Source organism: Prionailurus viverrinus, chromosome F2, assembly GCF_022837055.1.
Source record: "Prionailurus viverrinus isolate Anna chromosome F2, UM_Priviv_1.0, whole genome shotgun sequence".
In the NCBI taxonomy this organism is placed as follows: domain Eukaryota; kingdom Metazoa; phylum Chordata; class Mammalia; order Carnivora; family Felidae; genus Prionailurus; species Prionailurus viverrinus.
The window spans coordinates 49,004,686-49,027,450 of record NC_062578.1 but is presented as its reverse complement, the minus strand read 5'-3'; the positions used below and the strand labels follow the sequence as shown (position 1 = coordinate 49,027,450).

The 22,765-nt window shown below is 37.8% G+C and overlaps 1 protein-coding gene and 1 pseudogene across 6 annotated transcripts in view; one reads left to right on the top strand and one right to left on the bottom strand.

Moving 5' to 3' along the window:
* ATP6V1C1 (ATPase H+ transporting V1 subunit C1) overlaps positions 1-22,765 on the bottom strand; it is a 67,359-nt gene that overhangs the window by 36,397 nt on the left and 8,197 nt on the right. For all 6 annotated transcript variants that reach the window (XM_047842601.1, XM_047842599.1, XM_047842600.1 and 3 more), the window contains exons 2-5: positions 13,354-13,524; positions 11,993-12,060; positions 5,928-6,013; positions 1,035-1,129 (exon numbers count right to left, since the gene is read on the bottom strand). In XM_047842601.1, the coding sequence (XP_047698557.1) occupies positions 1,035-1,129; positions 5,928-6,013; positions 11,993-12,060; positions 13,354-13,485 (381 nt within the window). In that variant the 5' untranslated portion in view covers positions 13,486-13,524. The remainder of the gene's footprint in view (positions 1-1,034; positions 1,130-5,927; positions 6,014-11,992; positions 12,061-13,353; positions 13,525-22,765) is intronic.
* LOC125156492 (centromere protein N-like) lies at positions 2,293-3,302 on the top strand (annotated as a pseudogene).

Sequence of the window (22,765 nt, the reverse complement as noted above, 5' to 3'; positions counted from 1 at the left end):
CATTTGAAGAATGAGTTTCAATTCAGCTCTACCATTATCAGTTGTGTGGCAATACGGTAAGTCAATTCACCTCTCTGAGCCTATTTCCTCATCTGTAATAGTATCAGAAAATGATGATTAAATCCTTGATAACTGGACCAAAATAAGGAGACTTCAGTCATAGTCAGAGCACCACTTTATATTATCAAACTACTCATTTTCATTATATTATGATTACCTCAGCTTTAAAATCCTTGATAATCTACTCATTTATATTTAACTATACAGCACTTACTCAAAGTCACTGAAAGCTAGGAAAAGGAAAGTCTGTCCAAGTAATTTAAACTACACTTTTCATCTCAGTCAGGTCAGAATGTTGACAAACAGTTAATAGATCCTTGTCTATCTGCCTTGTTTGGAGTTTCAGGTAAGACTTTTATATTTTCTCTCAAGTTCAATGACTATAATATAAAAGGAACTCTTAACTCGGTGAGTTCATGGATGAGCTTCAGGATCTGTGTACTCATTGAAACCGTACATAAAATCATGTGTACATGAATACAGGCATTTTTCTGTGTAGAGGGTCAATACTGAACGTCTGAAGGTGTCAGAAAACCCGTAAAGTTTAATGTCTGAAGCAGTACTGTATGTAAACATGCCAAAGTAATCATTATCACTAGCTGAATGACTCCTAAATCTTTAATAGATTCCAATTTCCTGTTCTACATAATCTCAGTTAACCCTTCAAATTTGTATCAGTAATAATTATAGGATTTTAAAGTTTTTTTTCCTTAAACACTGTTGATGTAATATTTAAGTTAACCACTTAAGTAAGTAAACTACACAACTTGGATAATGTACACTGGAAAGTAAAACACTTTTTAACATCTTTCTTTTTTGGTAAAGTTGTAGTAATGGTACCTCCTATTTATATCAGTCACATATAATTTAGTTGCTTTCTCAAAACCTAAACAGTATTTCACAGCTAAATACTTATAAAATCAATAAAGCCACTATGAATCAGTGTGTCCTACCTGTGTCATTTTTTATCTTACCTTGGCAATTATTTCAGAAATATTTTTCAGGGACTGCTTGATTGGATATTTAGCCATGTCCCACTGAAACCTTGTTATATAAGTAACCAAGTCAACTGAAATAGGGAAATAAATTAATTACTGAGAAGCAATAGAACGTTCATAGTTTGCTACACAGTAATAAATTTTAATGCTGAAATTTGCATCGAGAAAATCAGTAAAAACGTCATCACTGCTGGAGAGTCCGGATTTTTAAAATGTGGAACTATATTCAGTAATGGATTAATCAACATTTTTACTTTGTCATCTGACTGGATCTCTTCTTACTCAGAATTTTATATTTATAAATGCTCCTTCTAACGTGATGACTTAATAAATGGAATATGCTCATACCCATGATATACCTCATATGTAGGAGAAACAGACACAAAGATTAAGAAACTACTCCTCAATAAGTAGAATTTGATGCAAGTATGTTCTTTCTTTGCCAGCCTACCCAAATAAACTGAAAATAAACCTGTTAAAACCAGGTAACAACCGTTTCTAGGAGTCTATACAACAATCTTCAAAACACAGGCCCTTTCACATTCAAATGAAAAGAATAGAAAATGTAAAGGCAAAGAGACACTCAACAACTATTCCCTGGAAAGTTCAGTAATCAAGATGACTTTACTTCTCAAGCCTAATGGGATCAAGGTCAAGGAGACCAAATGGCTAACTGGCAAAAATAATTTACATCAAAATATCCTTCTCTCCTCAATTTCTTCCTACATTAATGTTAAGGGGTCAATATGGATGCGATTTCTAAAAGCAACTGCAGACGCAAGGCCACCCAGGTGGACTGTCAATCCCCATTCCACCTACTAGACTGCATGTCCTAGTTCATCAAATACCTACAAGATCAGTAAATGCATCCTAACTTAACATATCTACCTTCTATCCTTCTGCCCCGAACACAAATTAACAGAAATAGTAAACAACTAGGTCAGGATCACTATTGTAACAAAGAGCAAGAATAAATCACTAAATTTTTGTTTTACTAAGTATTTATTCAGCATCTATTATTTGCAAGGAGAAGAAATGAGGTTAGAGAAACACTAAATTAAAAATACAGTTAACCCTTGGCCGAGAAGAAACACTGCTGGAGATAACCGACTGTTAAGAGACCCACGCAGGGTGGCATCAGGCCCTTGAGTGTGGCAGGAACCTTGAGAAAGCCACATCCCAGGCTTGTGGGGCGACTTTTCCACGACCGCCACATGTTCCAATTGCCAAAGAGATGGATGAAACTGTTGCCACGTTTATCATGAGGACCATCTTGAAAATCCCAATGACTGAAATGATGAAAATCCTCAAAGCCTGGGATTTTTTGTCTGCAAATCAACTGCAGACCGTAAACTTCCGGCAGAGAAAGGAATCTCTCGTTCAGGACTTGGTTCTGCTCTGTGAGAATAAGTGTGCAAGTCTCCACGACACAGCCCTTGTAGACATCATTTATACTCAATTTCATCGGCACCAGAAAGTTTGGGATGTTTTTCAAATGAGTAAAGAACCAGGTGAAGACGCTGACCTTTCTTGATATGGAACAATTCAAAAGTTCATTTGAGAAAATTCTTCGGAGAGCATTAAAAAATGTGAGGGTCAGCTTCAGAGACGCTGAGGAGAATGCAGTACGGATCTGAATTGACTGGGGAACGCAGCATAGAAAGTCAAACCAGTACAAACCTGTCTGTGTGCTGTATTACTCCCAGACTCCCTACGCCTTCACTTCCTTCTGCCACCTGAAGAGCAATATACCCCTTCTGGGTCAGGCACTGACAGTGGCTAGCAATCACCGTAAGGTTGTGAAAATGGACCTCAGAAGTCAGTATCTGGACTCTCTGAAGGCTATTGTTTTCAAACAGTATAGTCAGACCTTTGAAACTCACAACTCCACCAAACCTCTACAAGAAACCCTTGAGCTGGACATGCACACGGATTCAGGGACCATTCATGAAAACAGAATCGAAAAAGAGAGAGTCCAGAGAGTGACTCAAGAAACTTTTGGAGACTATCCTCCACCAAGACTAGAATTTGCACAATATAAGCTTGAAACGAAATTCAAAAGTGACTTCCATGGGGGCATCTTGGCTGAGAGAAAAGAGCCCCTCCGGTGCCTAATGAAGTTCTCTAGCCTGCATCTTCTGGAAGCACTGAAATCCTTAGCACCAGCTGGTACTGCAGTCACACCACTTTCTCCATTGCTCACCCAATAAGGGAATGAATTATTTTAAAATCAGAGACAAATAAGATGTCTGTGGTTTTGTAAGCACGGTACTTCCTTGACTATATTGCATATGCATTTCAGTTAACAGCTAGCTGGAAAGCTTCTGTTTATGAACTTGTGTTTTAGAAATTCATTCTTAATATTGACAGTCCAGAAATGTTCAATATGCTTGTTGGGACTGATTCTTTCCTCCTCCAGTATGCACCCCGCTCCCCCATATCCTGCAAAGCATAGAAATTGAGGGCCTTTAAAAAGCGATAAGGTGTCCTTTTCCTCACTCCTATCTCTCCTTGATCCTGGAGAGACTGGGTTCTAATTGCTTGTTTCCAAGGATTTTGTTTGAAGCCTTGGATCATGGAAAGAAACAGCAAGAAACTATCCTCAACTCAAAACTTTCTAGGAAAATCATAAAATTGGTCCATTCAAAGGGTAGAGTTGGGTCCATTAAGTTATTGCAGGAAGTAGAATATCAGATGATTCAGTAATATAATAGTTTCAATGTAAGTATGATACTTTTCATAATCTGTTTTATCCTACATATGGCATTCAAACTCACCATACTACACTGATTTGTGAATAAAGATTTCAAAACTGGTACATCAGTTACGTCTGATGGCAATTCTTCAGTGATCATCACAATATAGCATGTCCTTTCTTTTTTTTTTTTTTTTTTTTTAAATTTTTTTTTTCAACGTTTATTTATTTTTGGGACAGAGAGAGACAGAGCATGAATGGGGGAGGGGCAGAGAGAGAGGGAGACACAGAATCGGAAACAGGCTCCAGGCTCTGAGCCATCAGCCCAGAGCCCGACGCGGGGCTCGAACTCCCGGACCGCGAGATCGTGACCTGGCTGAAGTCGGACGCTTAACCGACTGCGCCACCCAGGCGCCCCAGCATGTCCTTTCTTAATAACATTTCGAAATCTACTTCCTATTGTGTTCCACAAAGGATTTGGGGTGTAAAAATGTACATTACAATTATGATAAAATTAAAAGGTGAGGCAGTCTTGGACAAATGGGAAAGCAAACGAAAAGCAAGGACCGAATAAAGGTAGAGATAAAACTGCCATGTAACAAGATACGAGTGCCTCCATCTGCTAGAAGATTGAAAAACTGGAGCGGAGTTAGCCAGTGGTCAAAGCAGAGAAGAAAACACCATTCGTGAATGAAGATATTTAAAAACTGGTGCATCAGGGGCACCCGGGTGGCTCAGTGGGTTAGGCATCCAACTCTTGGTTTCAGCTCAGGTCATAATCTCACGGTTTGTGAGATGGAGCCTTGCGCCAGGCTCTGCGCTGACAATAAAGGGCCTTCTTGGGATTCTCTCTCCCCCTCTCTCTCTGCCTCTCCCCTGCTTGCTCTCTTTCTCTCTCTCAAAATAGATAAACATTTAAAACAAATGTTTTTAAATACAGTTAACTCTTACTCAAACTACTCCACACTGCTGCCTCGGCATCCATTTTGTGTGGCCAAGTGGCCCACAGGGAACTAGAAATTACAGAAGCCTTTTCCTTGGGAGCAGTTCTAGGTAAGAGCCTGCAGAGTGGTAAGAAATGTGAGTTCCTGATAGACTCCCACTGATAAAACACTCTCCCCCACTGCCCAGGGCCTTCTCCCTAAGACAAGACCCCCTCAAAGTTTGCCAAAGCCCCACTCTTTTTGGTTTGAACTGAACAATCCCAACTTAGCCTGGGAACCCCAAAGCACTCCACCCGCAGACCCTAATAAAGGCATGTGCCCCAGGTCCTGCCACTCTCTGCCTGCACCTTGATCTCCCCGTATGGTGCCCCCTCCCACAGGACCCGTGAGTAATAAACTTCTCTATTTCACTTTCCCTTGAGGTCTTTTGCTGAATCATGGCTCAACATCCCATGATACTCCAGGACTCTCTACTCAACAAATGTTAATATAACAAAATCACAACAGTGACATTCATCACAGTAGGCAATACAGGACAGAATGAAAGAAAAGGGTTACTTCTTATTATAATGACATATCACTAAAGATGAGCCTAAATTAAAATAAAGTGTCATTTCATAAAGAACACCAAATACAAGTGCAAATGACAACAGTGAGGTCAAACTATCTTTACAAAGTCATTATTATACCAAGCAAACTATTAGCTTCCAGCTACAGAGAGGTCAGTAGCAGACTACTCCATGGCACTAAGGAAAGAAATGCCATATTCAAATTTGAGGGGAAAGGCATTTCCCCTGCACTAAAATTAAAAATTTTTATTCCAAGGCTTTAGAAGTTGGATGCTATTAAATATAAAAGCTAGAGAAGACAAGTATTCAGCTGGAAAAATGCTGAGACACATAACCTAGAAACACTGTGAATGTGAGTTAACAACTGGCTCCAGGAAAGAACTCAGGTAAATCTTTATAATATTGCTTTTAGAAGGACGTGACATCTATGTCATAAGCTATATTATCTACTATGTATGTAAGACTGTCTTACACAAAATGTTAAGGGGGACAAGATGTAACTGGAATATCACCAAATTCAGTACTAATAATTATATCTTTAGTGGCTTTCTATTATATTTAATATCCTTATCTATAGATTTTTTTACATTCTTTTTTTGTTTTTATAGCTAAGTCATTCACCTTATACAAGTCAGTATCAAATCTTGAAACATTAGCTTACCTCCATTGGCCAACAGATTCTCCTGAACTTTATCTTTACTATCTTCCAATACATCAGCCATATATTGAGCCACTTTCTTAACCACCCTTGGGAGGGGAAAAAAAAAATCAATAATCGTTTCCAGGAAAAAGACCTAAATTCCATGCTTTACAATGAACACACTACATACACACATGAATTGGACTATATATCCATTTACATGTATCTATTTAATACAGAACAAATGGGTTATAACTTCTTAAGTAATGTTTTAAGGATAGAAGGGACCAAGGTTTTGTAACATGCAAAGCTGAACTGAGTAACTGTAGACTTTTAACTATTTAACTATTTCTTAACTATTATTTAACTATTTAACTACTATTAACCATTAGGAACAATGCTAAAGAGAAACCATGGTGTCGTTAACTACTGAGGCACCTACACATCACCTTATCAATCCCTTCATTTTATATAAGTAAAGACACCAAAGTATAAAGAGAAGAAATGACTTAGTCACAAAAGTCACAAAATCACAAAAGCAGCTAATGGCAGAGCTGAGACTAGAAACATAGTGTCTGGACTTTGGTGTTCTTTCTCTGGTTCCATGTCTGCCTCTAGGCCCTGGGGGTGGGATACAAAAGCATACAAGACAAAATATCGAGTTGAAAAGATACCAAAACATACAAATGACTAAATACAAAGCAATGTGTGGTTAAGTGCCAACTGAGACTACCAGGTTACAGAGAAGAGAAGCATAAAAGAAAAAGGGATCACTTTAAGATACTGGAATCAAAAAGTCATAATGACTCTGGGGCATCAGGGTGGCTTGGTCAGTTAAGTGTCCGACTCTCGATTTCGGCTCAGGTCATGATCTCACGGCTCATGGGTTTGAGCCCTGCATGGAGCTCTGTGCTGATAACGTGGAGCCTGCTTGGGGTTCTCTCTCTCTGCCCCTCCCCAGCTTGTGTGCTCTCTCTCAAAATAAATAAACTTTAGAAAGAAAAAAAAAGCACAATGACTCATGAGCAGGGCAATAAAGGATAGGAATGGTTTTGAAAGGATGATTAAGATGGGAAGAAAGTATACTCTTGCTACAGGGCACCCTCCGAGTCAGGATCAAGAGAGGCAGAAAAGCCAATGGGCCCTCACAGTGTTATGAGGAATCCAGGCTGCCCAGCGTGCTGAGAAGGGGAGAGGGGGAGGGGGGGGAGGAAGGTGGCCCAGAGCCAGACTGCAGATAGACAGCCTCTGGGGTCAGACTTTGCAGAGAAGTACAGTATAACACGGTCCAAACAGGGTTTTTGACAATTCATCTGAGGACCGTATGCTCAATGGCAGGGAGAGTAAACCGATAGACAAATTAAGAAACTCCATGCAATATGAACCAATAAGGCCCAGAAAAAATCCTGTGCTGAATGACCTCAAACCTAATCAAGCAGAACTGCAGAAAAAATGATAAAGCTGTTAAGTCTTCAACTCAGATTTGTACACACATTTGGCTATGTCTCCAAAATTCACTTATCGCTTCAAAGGCGACAAACCATTATTCCCATATAATTTCCCAAGCATCCTGTAAACAGAACCATTTGCTATGAATATGTAAAAATGGTCATATGTTTGCCACAGAAATAGTTCAAGAGTGTAGAACGGCCTGGTGTCAAGTTTATACACTTAATGTGTAATTGAGAACTTCACAATCTCCCTGTGCATCTCCACAAAAGTTATCTATGTCCGAGTACACATGGTAACCTTAAAAGCTGCTCTTATCATTAGATTACTTGGTAAGTAAAAACTGTAATTTACTCCACATTATCACAATGTTCAGACCTAAAAAGCTAACATCTGTCAATTCTACCAAGGCCTAACAACCACAGGATTTTTAAATTCTTCAAAGGTTTCAGGAAAACTGACGAAGACAAGTTGCATAACAGTGCAGAAGAGGAGACAAAATGCACAGGCAACTTTTAATTCCATGACCAAACAGACTGAATTTACCCTAAATACTTTCCAGATTCCTCCCCTAAAAAATGTGAACAAACCTTAAACTATATGCAGGACATCCCAATGACAATTTAAAGAAAGACCTATAGAGCCACCCAGGTGATTAACAAGAATCCAAGTAAGTGTTGATAATTACATTCCCAGGGACTTCCCTTCTTCAGATTTCTTTGGTTGTCACCACCTGTGGGGATGGGACTGTAGGGAAGACCATCATCTCAGGAATGGCAACTACAAAGAGTTTTCCTCAACTAAAAATGTGTAATCCAGAAACCAAGAGATGATTCATACTATCAATCAGTCCGCTGAGAATATCATCAATAATTACTTTCACATTTGCCCTACCATGAATTACATGAAATCAGTAACCGTAAAGTACTGTTACTTTTTCTTTCATCCTTTTACTAATTCTTATGCCAAGTGTCTTGCCTCAGTTGAAGCGTGTAATATCTCTTGCCTAATCTACTTTAAACCTGTCTCCTAATTGGCCTCTTTGCCTCCAGTGTTAAAGACCATCAGTATATCTTCTGGTCTATTTACTTACTATATGTTGGTATGTTAAATCAATATAGAGAGGCAATATTTGCCTCTATTACCAGAAACATTGCATTATGGTGGTTCTATCAATTCAGAAAAGCCTAATAGCACACATGGGAAATCCTTCTACACAGACTTCAAGTTCCCTTAAAGCTTCAATCAAATACACATTTCTAAGATTCTCCAAAATTCTGTATTTTACAAAATTGTACCTATTCACCTAAACCCTACCTATTTAAAAGCTCTGTATTCCAAGAGTCAAAGGGATTATAGACTGATTCTGCCAATTGACCAAAATGCAAAAAGTTATCAAGGACCCACACCCATCTTCGGCTAAAACACAAAGTAAATTTCAGAAGTAACTGAAAGTGGAGTTTAGAAACACCTACGCTCACGGATTAAAGACTTAATATTGGTAGGATGGCAACAATCCCCAAATTGACCTACAGATTCAACACAATCCCCCTCAAAATTCCAGCTGACTTCTTTGCAGAAATTTGACATGATCCTAAAATTCATATAAAAATGCAAAGAATCAGAATAGCCAAGACAACCTTGAAAATTTAGAAAAACACAGAGAATTCACACTTTCTGATTTCAAAGCTTACTACAAAGCTACAACAATCAAGACAATATGGTACTGGCATAAAGACAGAAATAAGGAATAGAAAGAAATATAAAATAAAACTGAGAGTCCAGAAATAAACCCTCACATTTATGTTGAATTGATTTTCAGCAAAGGTGCCAGGACAATTCAAAAAAAAAAAAAAAAAAAAAAGTCTTTTCAACAAATGGTGTTAGGACAACTGGATATCCACATGCAAAAAAACCCCTGAAGTGGGGACTCCTACCTCACATCATCTACAAAACTTAACTCAAAATGGATGTAAGACCTAAAACGTAAAAGCTAAAACTATAAAACTCTTACAAGAAAATATAGCTATAAAATTGTGTCACCTTGAATTAGGCAATGGTTTCTTAGACAAACAAAACACAAGCAACGAAAAATAGATACACTGGACATTAAAATGAAAAATTTTGTGCTTCACTCTCTCAGGTTTCCAAGATGACCAAGAAAGAAGGAATAATGGTCATGCCAAAAAGGGCCGTGGCCCCATGCAGCCTATTCTCTGCACTAACTGTGCCCGTACCATGCCCAAGAACAAGGCCATTAAGAAATTCGTTATTCTGGGGCACCTGGGTGGCTCAGTCAGTTGAGCGTCTGACTTCAGCTCGGGTCACGATCTCAAGATTTGTGACTTCCAGCCCCATGTTGGGTAGGCTCTGTGCCGACAGCTCAGAGCCTGGATCCTGCTTTGGATTCTGTGTCTCCCTCTCTCTCTGCCTCTCCTAGCTTCTGCTCTGTGTGTCTCTCTCTCAAACATAAACAAACATTTAAAAAAAAAAAAAAGAAGTTCGTTATTCAGAATATAGTAGAGGCTGCCGCAGTCAAGGACATTTCCGAAGTGAGTGTCGACGCCTAGGTGCTTCCCAAGCTGTATGTGAAACTACATTACTGTGTGAGTTGTGCCATTCACAAGGTAGTCAGGAATCGCTCTCACGAAGCACGGAAGGACCGAACACCATCGCCCCGATTTAGATCTGCTGCTGCTGCCCCACAACCTCCATCAAAGCCCACGTAAAGAGCTAAGTCCTTAAGGACTGAAGAAAAACTGTTCTCTGTTAAAAAAAAGTAAGACGGAGATTATACTTAAAAAAAATTTTTTTGTGTGTGTGTGCTTCAGAGGTGCCTGGCTGACTCAGTTGGTAAGGCATGTGACTCTTAATCTCAGGGTTGTGAGTTTGAGCCCCACATTGGATAGAGAGATTATTTAAAAATAAAATCTTCAAAAAAAATTTTCTGCGTGTGCTTCAAAGGACACTATCAAGAAAGTGAAGACAATCCACAGAATGAAAGAAAATATGTGCAAGTCACGTTATGATAAGGGACTTGTATCTAGAATATATAAAGAACTCTTAGAATTCAATAATAAAAAGGCTAATAAGCCAATTTAAAAATGGGCAAAGAATCCAAATAGACATTTCTCAAAGAAACAGAAATGGCCAGTAAATGCATGAAAAAATGCTCAACACATCATTAATCATTAGGTAAATGCAAATTGAAAATGCAGAGAAAGGGGTCTCTGGGTGGCACAGTTGGTTAAGCGTCCAACTTCAGGTCAGGTCATGATCTCATGGTTCGTGAGTTTCAGCCCCCCCGTCCGGCTCTGTGCTGAGCCTGGAGCCTGTTTCAGATTCTCTGTCTCCCTCTCTCTTTGTCCCTCCCTCAACTCATGCTCTCTCAAAAATAAAATAAACGTTAAAAAATTTTTTACAAAAAGGAAAATGCAATGAAACACTATTTCATACCCACTAGAAAGACTATAATCAAACAGATGAATAGTAACAAGTTTGTCAAAAATGTGAAGCAATGAGAACCTCCATACTCTGCGCTGGTGGGTCTGTAAAACGGTGTAACCACTTTGGAAAACAGTCTGGCAGTTTCTCAAAATGTTAAAAATAGAGCTACCATATGACCCAGTAACCCCACTCCTAGGTACACATCCAAGAGAAATGAAAACATATGAGTATACAAAAACTTGTACACAAATATCCATACCAGTATTCTCAAAAAGTAGAAATAGCCTAAATGTCCACTATCTGATAAATGGACGAATAAAATATGGTACATCTATACAGTGGAGTATTATTTGGTAACAAAAAGAAATGAAATATCAATACACGCTACAACATGGATGAATCGTGAAACATTATGCCAAGGAAGAGAAGCCAGTCACAAGAGATCACATATTAGAGGATTTCATTTACACGAAATGTCCAGAATAAGCAAATCTGTAGCACCAGAGAGTGGGCAGGGGGAAGGGGGAGGCAAGGAATAGGATGTTTGTGATGGTGGTAGTGGGAGAGTGATGAAGATGCACCGTGACTGACTGTGGCGATGGCTGCACAACTCTACGACTATTCTAGAAATCACTACACTTAAAGGGTACACGTTGTACACTTTAAACAGGTGAATCGCACGGTATGTAAGTTATATCTCAATAAAAATATTAAAGATAGTCACCATTTTCATACTTCAAACAGGTATATTTTATTGTATATAAAATGTACTTTCATAAAGGTGATTTACAAAGAAAACAAAGAGTCATTTTCTCTTATTATTTTATTTATTTAAATAAATTACTTATTAGCATCAAATTAAATTATTATTTATTTATTTTTATTTATTTTGAGAGAAAGAGAGCACTAGCAGGGGAGAGTCAGAGAGAGGGAGAGAGAATCCCAAGCAGGCTCCACGCTGTCAGCGCAGAGCTCCACGTGGGGTTCAACCTCACGAACCGTGAGATGATGACCTGAGCTGAAATCAAGAGTCAGATGCTTAACTGACTGAGCCACCCAGGCGCCCAAGAGTCAGCATCTTCTAAAACCATTCCAATAAGTAGACTATGCATGTGATAATAAACCCAATGTCCAGGTAGCCTGAGAACAGTGGCTCATTTTGCTCTAGTCAATGCATATAAATACATTACCCTTCTACAAATGCATCCAGTTTAGCCAGTTCATCCGACAAACCAACCAAGACATCCAGTGTGCCAACCTAGAAGGGAAATACAGCATTTTACTACTTAGGTTTCATCCCCTGCCATTTTTTTTTTTTTTAACAAGGTGATACAACACCTTGATTTGAAGGGCCCATAAATCCTAAGTTCTCCGTATTTTATTCCATGATGTGCAAGTGTGGTTAAAAAAGTTTGCCAGACATCTCAAAGGTATTTATATGCACGGGATAATCCTCTAATTCATGGGTACAGCCAACATTTAAGAGGTGAAGATTCTGCAATGGCAGGCCTACGCGTCTGCTTCTACTGCCCAGTGATGGGTGGACCATTTGAAGTCATGGTTTACAGCAGCAGCTCTTAAATAGGGAGGGGTCCATGACTATCAGTGTCTCAAAGGAATTCGTAACTCCCAAAATACGAAGAACCGGTAATTTTAAGTTATTTCTTAAATGATTGCTCTATATAACTACCTGCTAAGTTACCCAGCAAAATAAAAATACTGTGATTTTTCCATTCTGTAAAATTACTGATAACCTGCTTCCCTTTGAGGCTGCTAGGCTACAGACCTTCAATAAATATTAAATAAATTAACCACATTAAATAACTAAGGTAGACCTGCAAAGTATGATTAAAGAGGTCTAATGGTAAAACGTTTGCAACGTTACTGAAACTTGCATGAATTTAATAACAAAAAACTGGGTTTGCTGTGATATTGAAGTATATTACTAAGATTTTTCACTCCTGAAGATATATGTGAATGTAATGTATCAAATATTTTCATAACATTTCTCATTACAATTCAAATTACAATTTAGAAAAGCACAAAAGTTTAGAAAAATGTTATTCACTTTGGTAGTTTACTTCTAAAATCTCAAGTTCCTCATTATTTAAAATGTGAAGATTAGAGGGGCTCCCAGGTGGCTCAGTCAGTTAAGGGTCCAACTTCGGCTCAGGTCATGACCTCTCGGTCAGTGAGTTTGAGCCCCGTTTTGGGCTCTGCGCTGATAGCTCAGAGCCTGGATGGAACCTGCTTCAGATTCTGTGTCTCCCTCACTCTCTGCCCCTCCCCCGTTCACTCCTCTGTCTCTTCTCTCTCTCTCAAAAGTAAATAAACATTAAAAAAATTTTAAACACCGAGAGAAAATCAAATTAAAAAACAAAATCTGAAGATTAGAAAGAACAAGATAAGTTTTCAATTAAGCCAATGGCTAGAAATGAGTTTTTTTTTTTTTTGAAGGAACCCATATCTCTAATTTCTACCAAAATGTAAGCAAAGACAACTGTTCTCTTCACAATGAACTCATACACTACTTTGCACCATGCCGTTTTACCTTTAAGTCAGGAATGTTAAATTTTGAAGTAATAGCAAGATTATTGTTCTTTGTAGTTGCTGCATGCAATTTCTCCCATGTTTGCTGACATGTTTTCTCCCCAGGAGCAGATATAAGCCAGAACTCAGTCATATTTGTTACCAAGTGTTTCTTTCCAAATCAAAAGGGACTCTGAAAGGTAAAACGAAACAAACAAAAAATACCTTCAATGCCATTTGTTTCTAAAGTATTTCAGAGTCACAGGATAAGTGATAAATATTAACCTTTTTCAAAACGAATCCAGCATTGGCAGCTGATCCCAAGCAGAGTCAAATGTACCTACCTGAAGTAAATCCACATAAATGGTAAAAGGGGATTTATTTATGATACTAGGGGGAAAAAAGATGATGAAAACCTAACACATGTAGTATCTAATTTTTTTTTAACTACAAAACATTCTAAAATGGGAATTATTCAAAGAGGTGCAGCTACGGAAAATACCAGCCACCAAACGTTTCATTCCACAAAAGCAGTAGGAAGAATCACAAATTTACAGGCTAATCTTAAACTCTTAAAACAAAAAACCAAAACAGGAAATTTTAAAACATGCATAACTTTTACCTTTGAGAAGGAACTGAATCAATGCACTTGAACAGAAGCCACCAAATAAATTTGTCACATCTGGCTTAGCAAATCCTACAAAGTTAGCCAAATTAGTTATTAATTTTAACCCATATTCAACCTAAGGGAATCTCCTCACATCCCTGGCATATAGTTAGCTGCCATCAAACTTTACGAATTTGCAAAACAATCTTACCAATTGGCCTTACACTTAAAAATATAACAGGGCGGGGGCTGGGGGTGGTACACTATTGGATCTAAGTGAGAGGCTGTGGACCTTCCTCTCCAGGCAGTTCCATTAAGACACAACCAACCCTCTTATACAATCTCTCTCCTTCCCTCCCACGTGGAAAAATAAAAGTCCAGAGCCAAATATATTCAGAATCTAAGTTTAGGTAAAGCACACAAGCTCCTAAAAATGAAAATATTACCGCACCATTATTTCTACTTGAATATGTCTTCATCAGGACCACCATAAACTTTCTACTACCAGTCACTGTCTACACTCTCCCGAATAGAAAAGAACTACCTTACAAAGCTGTCCTGATAACAAAATCATGTAACGAACGTGAAACGACTTTGTAAATTTAAATTTACTTTAAAATATAAAGTATAATAATCATAATGGACTTTTATTAACTTCATAATTTCACTCATCCTATTTTTAGAATTGTAATTAAGGTAATCCTAGGCAATCATTACACAATTGAAAGTGAACACAGATGCCATTCTATATACTTTGCTATCTTTTTCCAATTTCTGTTTATACAGATCTACTACATACCAGGTACTGTTTTAAATGTTTTAGGGGCACCTGCGTGGCCCGGTCAGTTAAGCATCGGACTGCAGTTCAGGTCATGATCTCGTGGTTCGCGAGTTTGAGTCCCACATTGGACTCTGTGCTGTCAGCTAAGAGCCTGGAGCTGGCTTAGGATTCTGTGTCTCCCTCTCTCTCTGTCCCTTGCCCACTCACATTCTGTCTCTCTCTCAAAAAAGAAGTATTAAAAAAACAAAAAAATAAAATAAAAATAAAAATGGGGTGGAGCACCCGGGTGGCTCAGTGGGTTGGGTGACCGACTTGATTTCAGTTCAGGTCACGATCACAGGGTCGTGGGATCGAGGTCCATGTCCGGCTCCACACATGGAGCCTCCTTGGGATTCTCTCTCTCTCTGCCCCTCCCCTGCTGGTGCTCTCTCTCAAAACAAATAAATATTTAAAAAAATAAAATAAAAATATCTAGGGAAAATATGGTACAACGTTAATAACTGTTAAATCTGGGTAGTAGGTACACGATGTCTGTTAATCTAAAGTATTTGAACTTTTCTGCATACTTGAAATATTTCCAAATTAAGTATTGTTAACTGTTACAAGAATGTAATTACTTTACAATAAAACAATGTTTAGCAAATTTATAAATTTTAATGGACTCTCAAACAGAATATCCAGAGAATAGTCTTGTTACTATGTTAATCCCCCAAGCACAACTTTTCTGTTTTAAAACTAGTCAAGATGCTTTCTAGTCTGTTCATACTGTGTTATGACCAAGTATGGTAATATATTGAACAAAAACCTTCCTGATGTCTTGGAATTTTTTGTCAAGAAATACTTCAGGGTCAACATATTCAGGAACTCTAACTGCATAATATTGTAAAGGTAAGAGCTTGGGCTACACTTGTATTAACTCCAGAGTCCATCTCAGTAAGTTGCTCTTTAAATTCCTGATGAAATGTTGTGGTTCTATCTCCTGCTTTCCTGTCTTCCCCTAACCCGAATCACCTCACCTAAGCTGCTCCAAACCTTGCTATCCTTTCATTTGCCTTTGGCAACTTTGGCTCTGGCTTTTCCACTTCTCTGGTCTCCTCCATCTAATATTCTTGCACTTATCAAATCTAGTTTTTTTTTAGCCCAAACACCAGTCATAGCACTACCTTAAACTTTAAAATTCTAAGTTGACAAGAGAATTCATAACATCTTTAAACCTCTTTTAGTAATCCAGATCTTCTACATGATGGTAGTTTTTGGAAATCTGAGGTTTTATTATATTTATACAAGCAGTTTTGTTAAAGTGTATCTGATGACATTTTATACCTCCTCTCCCTTCCAAAATAGCAGGTGATTAAATCAATAAGTTCTTTCTGATATTTTAAAATTATCCAAAGTGCAGCTTCTTCAAAGACTGTAATAATATGAGCTATTACAGTAGATGTCACTATCATACCATTTAGAGTTCTAGAAAATCTTTTTTATCCAACAGGTTTCCAAAGTATTTCAAAAAATAAGAAAAAGAACCCCATTTTTCATCTATAAATAACTGCCCTATCCTATTTCACTGAGCTATTATCAGGACCAAATAAAATAATGTCACGATGATTCTAAGCAAAAGTAGAGTCTAGAAATGTCTAGGAAAGAGGTACCTGCTGGCTCAGTCAATGGAGCATGTAACTCTTGATCTCCAAGTCATAAGTTTGAGCCCCACACTTAGCCACCAGAAATTATAAGTTTGAGATTGGTTAAAAAAAAAAAAAAGAAAAGAAAAGAAAAAGGAAATGTCTAGGAAACTTATAGAAAGTACTCTAATTCCATTTTAAACTGGAGCCCTCTCTAGGGGCTAATTGTTTGGATATGAGGAGGAAAAGGTGTTCTCTATGTTTGGTATTATGTTATACACATCTCATATGCTATCTCATTTAATTCTCACGACAGCCCTATGAGCTAGGTAGTAATACTTGGGAGAGGTTCTCATTTACCAAGGCCACATGAGTGGCAAGTGGGGTTCAAACACCACGGAGTTTGACTGTAAAAGGCTATGTACTCTCTATTGTGTCATACTAGAAGAAAATGTTCCGCACTCAGACCCACATGAGCTCCGCTATTTGAAGAATCCATGCGTAACCTTAAACCCTTTTGTCCTGCTTCCTTCTGGGCTCCAAGCAACCAGTAGGCCCAAGGAATTCTAAATAAATTGAGCTTCCCTTCCCTTTTCTTTTCATCTAAGATCATCAGAATGATGATGTTGATGTCTGGAACAGCAACGCCCAGCACCCCAACTATGCTAGCTCCTAGAAGGAACAATGATACCTCCAAACAGAAAAGCAAAAAAAAAATAGTTTCAAGAGATATGGAGATAGAATTTAAATTTAATTAAATTTAAAAAGAGAAAAACAGCACAAACTTTAGAGTCCCATTAATAGTTAAACTCCTGACTCTATTCCCTCACTAGTTTCCTCATCTGTGGAATACTATAAATCTCTTCACACAACTGTTGGAAGGAATCAACAAAATGATGAACCTAAGAATTGCCTTTGAGAACAGCATCAGTAAGTCTTATGCAAAATTCCTTTTGTTCTGTTTTTGAACAATGTCCACTGTTACCCTGTGGACACAAGTCACATAAAAAAATTTCTCCTTGAGGGGCACCTGGCTGGCTCAGTTGGGAGAGCATGTGACTCTTGATCTTGGGGTCATTGAGTTCAAGCCCCACACTGGGAACAGAGCCTACTTAATTAAAAAAAAATTTTTTTTTCCTTCAAATTTAAAAAACTTTAAGCTCAGCTCCATATAAAATTTATCTTTGCAGATGAATATACATATATCTTAAATGAAATTGTATTGCTAAACACATTTCCCCTTTTATCTCAGCTGCACTGAAACAGTCAAAACTGGGTGTCCACTGTTTATCTTCTCATCAAGAACCTAGACATTTCCATCTCCTCTGAACGCTTCAAATGACTTCTGTTTTTATTCCTAATCATTTCCCTTTTTTCATCTTGCATATTGGAAGTCAGGCATAAATACACACGAATCATATGTTTAACAAAAGGGAAAATTAAAAGGTACCCTAATCAAATGTTGGAATTCCTCAAGACTCAGACCTAGGTCTGACTCCCTCTGTTATATTTGGGTATAAACATGTGCATGCAATTTTTCTCTTGAGGATGTTATCTGTAACAAGACAATTCCAGGCTAGATGCTGAACTCTCTCAAATTTTTACCTCCAGCTCAGACTCCTCTGCTGCATCCAGAGCCATACCCAACAAGCCTCCTCAACTAACTACAAGACCTCTCCACTTGGAGGTCTCAAAAACATCTAAAACCCAGTGTTTTTAGTCAAATTCATGTCTTCCCCCAAACCTCTTCCTACTCCAGTGTTCCCTGGGTTATCACAAGTATACCCCTGCAACATTAGACAATTAGAACTGTCAAATGTCATCAAGATAACAGCCAATACTTACTGGGCACTTCCTATCTCCTAGCACCAATAAAAATACTTCATATATATTAACTCATTTAGTATGTTTAAAACAACCTTATCAGATGGGTAGTAGTTGCAAAGAAACCAAGGCACAGAAAGTACCTCATATGAGATACACCACAGAATGGATATCATACATTGTGACAGTATATATTATATGCTACAGATAAATATATTATATGCTCTCATAGCAGTTTCTTTTTAGTATTTCCCTGAGGGACACTTTTTATTCAAGTCTTTCTTCCAAATAAACTTCCCATTAGAGTTGGTGGAAACCATGATAATTTTTGCTCACAACTCAGTACCTGGCACAGAGGCCAGTATGTAGAACCTCAAAAAGTACCTACTGAATATTTGTGAATGAATAAATAACTGTGAGGATTAAATGAGATAATCTAGTTAAAATATCTGGTTTATTACTGGTTAGCTCCCTTCACTTCCCCTATGTTTTTAAAAATCAACTTTATGAGAATATAAAGTTTCATGAGTTGTTGACAAACGTATACACCTGTGTAACCACTACCACAACCAAGATTTAAAACATCTCTTTTGTCCCAAAGCCTTCCCCCACACCCAGTCCCAGTCAACTCCTACTGCACTGCCAGCCCTGGGCAGATGCTGATCTGCGGTCATACGACAGCTCTGCCTAATCCAGAAGTTCGCTGTGAATGAAAATACATCATGTACTCTCCGGTATCGGACTCCTTTTGTTCAGCAAGTCTTTGGTATTTGTCCATGTTGTATCAACAGCAGTACATTCTGTTTTACTGCTTATTAATTCATTGCATGAATGTACTACGGTTTGCTGATCTATTTGCATGTTGAGGGACATTTAGACTGTTTCTGCTTTGGACCCATTGACAACAAAGGTGCTATGAACATTCCACGACAAAGCTCTTTTTGAAAATATATTTTCATTTCTCTTAGATAAACATCAAGAAGTGGAATTCCAGAGCTGAATGATTAGCGTATGTTTAACTTCATAAGAAGCCGCCAAACTGTTTTCCCAAGCAGACAGGCCATCAGAAAGATATGCAAGCTCCAGGTGTTGTATGTGCTCACTCAGTGCTTTCAACTTATCAATTCTGATGTCTAATTTACCAACTTTTTCCCCATAATATATGCTTTCTGTGGCATAAGAAAAATTTGCCTATTCCATGGTCACAAGGATTTATCCAGCTTAGACTTCATTGAGCTTCCTGAATCTGTGTTTACTTTTCATCAAATGTGAAAAAATCCCATCCATCTTCTTCTTCAAATTTTTTTTCTGCTTCCCTTTCTCTTCTCTTGATACAAAAATCACACATTAAACCACCTAATACTGTCCCACAGGTCAAAAAGCTTCGATTCATTTTTTTTTTTTTCAGTTGTTTTCTATGCTTCAGTTTGGGTATACTCTTGCTCTATCTTCTAGTTTGCTGAACTTTTCTTTAGAGTATCTGCTATTCATCTCACAAAGTGAATTTTTCTCTTTAGATGTATTTTTCAGCTAAGTTCCATTTTCAAAAGCCTTTCATTTTTATCCTCATTATGTTCCGTTTTCTGTTAGATCACTAATTCACAATGTTACATTGCCAATCACTGGATTTTGTCGTCTTATAAGAATGTTGTACTCTCTTCTGACAGGTACTTGAGAATTAGCATAATACACTGGAGGCTTATTTTTAAACTTTGTTAGAATGTGTCTAAAGCTAATTAAGCTCTACTACTAAGGTCTTTCTGGGGATTCTAGTGAATGCCCTAGGTATTCAAACACTTCCCAGCCCCATGTGCCCTGGATATTGTTCCACTTAAAGCTCTCTAGTCATTCTTTGCTGGTCCTCCTACAGAGACCTATATACAAATTTTGGGTGGTTTTTCTGTCTGCCTCCCTCCTTTCTGACAATATGATCTGCAACTTCCAGCCAGGTAAGTGTTCCCCAACTCCAGTCTCCTCAATTCAGCAAGACCAACATGCTTTACTTGGTTTTTCCTTCTGAGACCATGATCTAAAGAGTGACTCCAGACAGAAAGCAATTCCAAGTAGAAAGCAGAGGAACTATGGATCTCGCTTCATTTGTTGCCAGTCTCTCAGTTCAAATACTACCTGTTGTCCAATATTTGGAAGAATTTTTTCATACATTTTGTCCAGTTTCCTAGTTGTTCATGGTAAGAAAGCAAGTATGGTACCAGAAGATCCATCATGGCCAAAAACTGAAGTCTCATCTAGTTTTGTTGTATAGACTGTTCATCAGTTTTTGTTGTAAGTTATCTGACTGCTCTGTTTGTTTCTATGTAGGGATCCAGCCATAACCTTCCAGCCTCACTCAGCAGTGTTTTAACATTTAATAGAAAGCGGGAGTAACAACAATGAACCTGAGAAATGTTAACAAGTTTAAGCTGACTGTAGTAATACTGTGAACACAACAATGAAAATGTATTGCTTTAGTAATATGGGGAGAAATTGTTCATTTTTGTTAAAAAAAAAAAAAAAAAAAAGAACAGATGGGGCTTGAATTAATGTCCCACACATTCATACATGTTATTACTTCCAAAATGTATGGCATGCCGACATGATTGATAAAACAAATTCATTTAAAACCATTAAAAAGACATAATAACTTGCTATTAGTACTTTCTCCTCAATCTAAAATAACTATACAATACCTGAAAGACCAAAAAGTTTTGTGCTTAAAAAGAGACAATTTCTAGAAGGCAGTTTCAATATTTATCAAAAACCATAAAAATGTACACATGTCCCAGCTATCCCAACTTAAAGAAAGGAAAGGATGTATGTACATGTGAACATTAAATTATAAAGAAACTGTTAAAGATTACCTCTTGGGAGTGAATAATGAATGTTCTCATTCTTCCTATACATTCCTGTTTCCTAAGTTTTCAATAATGAAGTACTATATGTGAACACACCCCCGACACAATTTATTTAAAAAGGCAGTATCCTCACACTTGAAATCATGTAAAAGTTTAGAGACCACTAAATGGCATGGTAACAATGAACCCTGGAGATAATACAAAAGGGCAATGCTGGTTAGTAATAGTTACGTCTGAAGCATGAGATCAAGGTTGGTAAGCAATCCTTTTATCTCACTGGAAATTACAGCCAGAGAAAACCCAAATGCCAACTTCAGGAAGCACAATGTAATGGCCAGAGCACTGCACTGAAAATATGAACACCTGAAATCTAATTCCAGTTCTGCTTATCATTGTCTGTGTAAGTTTCTTCATTTGTAAAATGAGAGGACTGGATACGATATCCAAGATCCCTTTCTCCTCCTCTATTCCATTAATCTATACAGGGTGAGATCCAAGAATTTTTTTTTTTTTTTTAATATTCTTGTTACATCCCTCAGGTAATTCAGGTGATCACTCCGGTTTCAGAACCACTGTCCTAAAATAGGCATTTCCGTGATTAAGTAGTGGATTGCGCACTGATTATATGGTGAATGTTATTAAAAAAATGGTAGATATTCTTTAATAAGATGGCTAAATGTCATATCATCAAGAATCATACAGTATTGCTAGTTCTATAATACAGAAATGGATTTTTGTTCTGTGGAGTTTAGAAACCCACTTTTTGGGGTGGGAGGGAGGAGAGGGTGGGTGATGGGTATTGAGGAGGGCACCTTTTGGGATGAGCACTGGGTGTTGTATGGAAATCAATTTGACAATAAATTTCATAAAAAAAAAAAAAAAAAGAAACCCACTTTTTGCATGCTTTCCATGGCAGGTTATAAGCTTAAAATGTGAAAAGCAATATGATACCAAGTACAGAACAAAACAAAATCTGAGTAAACTCTTACTTTGCTCAAGAAATGCGAACTTTTATTTAATTTATGAAGGACAGCATTCAGAGGATTTTAGACGCCCTACATAAAAGTCCCTTCCTTGACCACAGTGTAGAATCCAGATTCATTCCCAAAACTTCTCCTTAAAAATTTTTTCCAACTCTAAAAAAATTGCTGTAGACGATAGAAGGCTGACTAACTCACAAAAATGTCTGCCCCTACTTTGCTTCTTTCCTGGAAATAAAACTCAAATCTGCCAGTCTTCACTGTCATCACTACTGATGTCCTTGTCTGAGTTTTTCTACTTTATCTTCACAATCTTCCTGAACTCTACCAATCTTGTCCTCAGGCCTGCCTCCCTTTAGTCCTCTTTCTACTTGCCTCCGCTCAGTCCATTTTGCACAAAACAACTCCTTTCCTGTTTAAAACAACTCAAACTTCCCTTCACGAAAAGATTTCCCCAACTACACCCAACCATGCACTAGAACCATTATTATAATACCAAACCAGTATGTCCCCCTCAGTATGTTCTCCCTCAACCCATTTAGAACCATGTAATTAACTAACTGCATTAAAGCAGACATCTATTTTGTGTTTTGTCACATGTCTCTTGCTTGACTGTAATTGTTTTCAATTTAGGATCATATCATTTATCTCACCAAACGTTGTGGGTGCTTAAGTTTCCAGAACCGTAGTGGGATCTAAGAAGCAAAACAAATAAAATGAACTCCCTATCGTGAAGGAGCTTACAATTTTGAGCATGCAGGTCTGTAT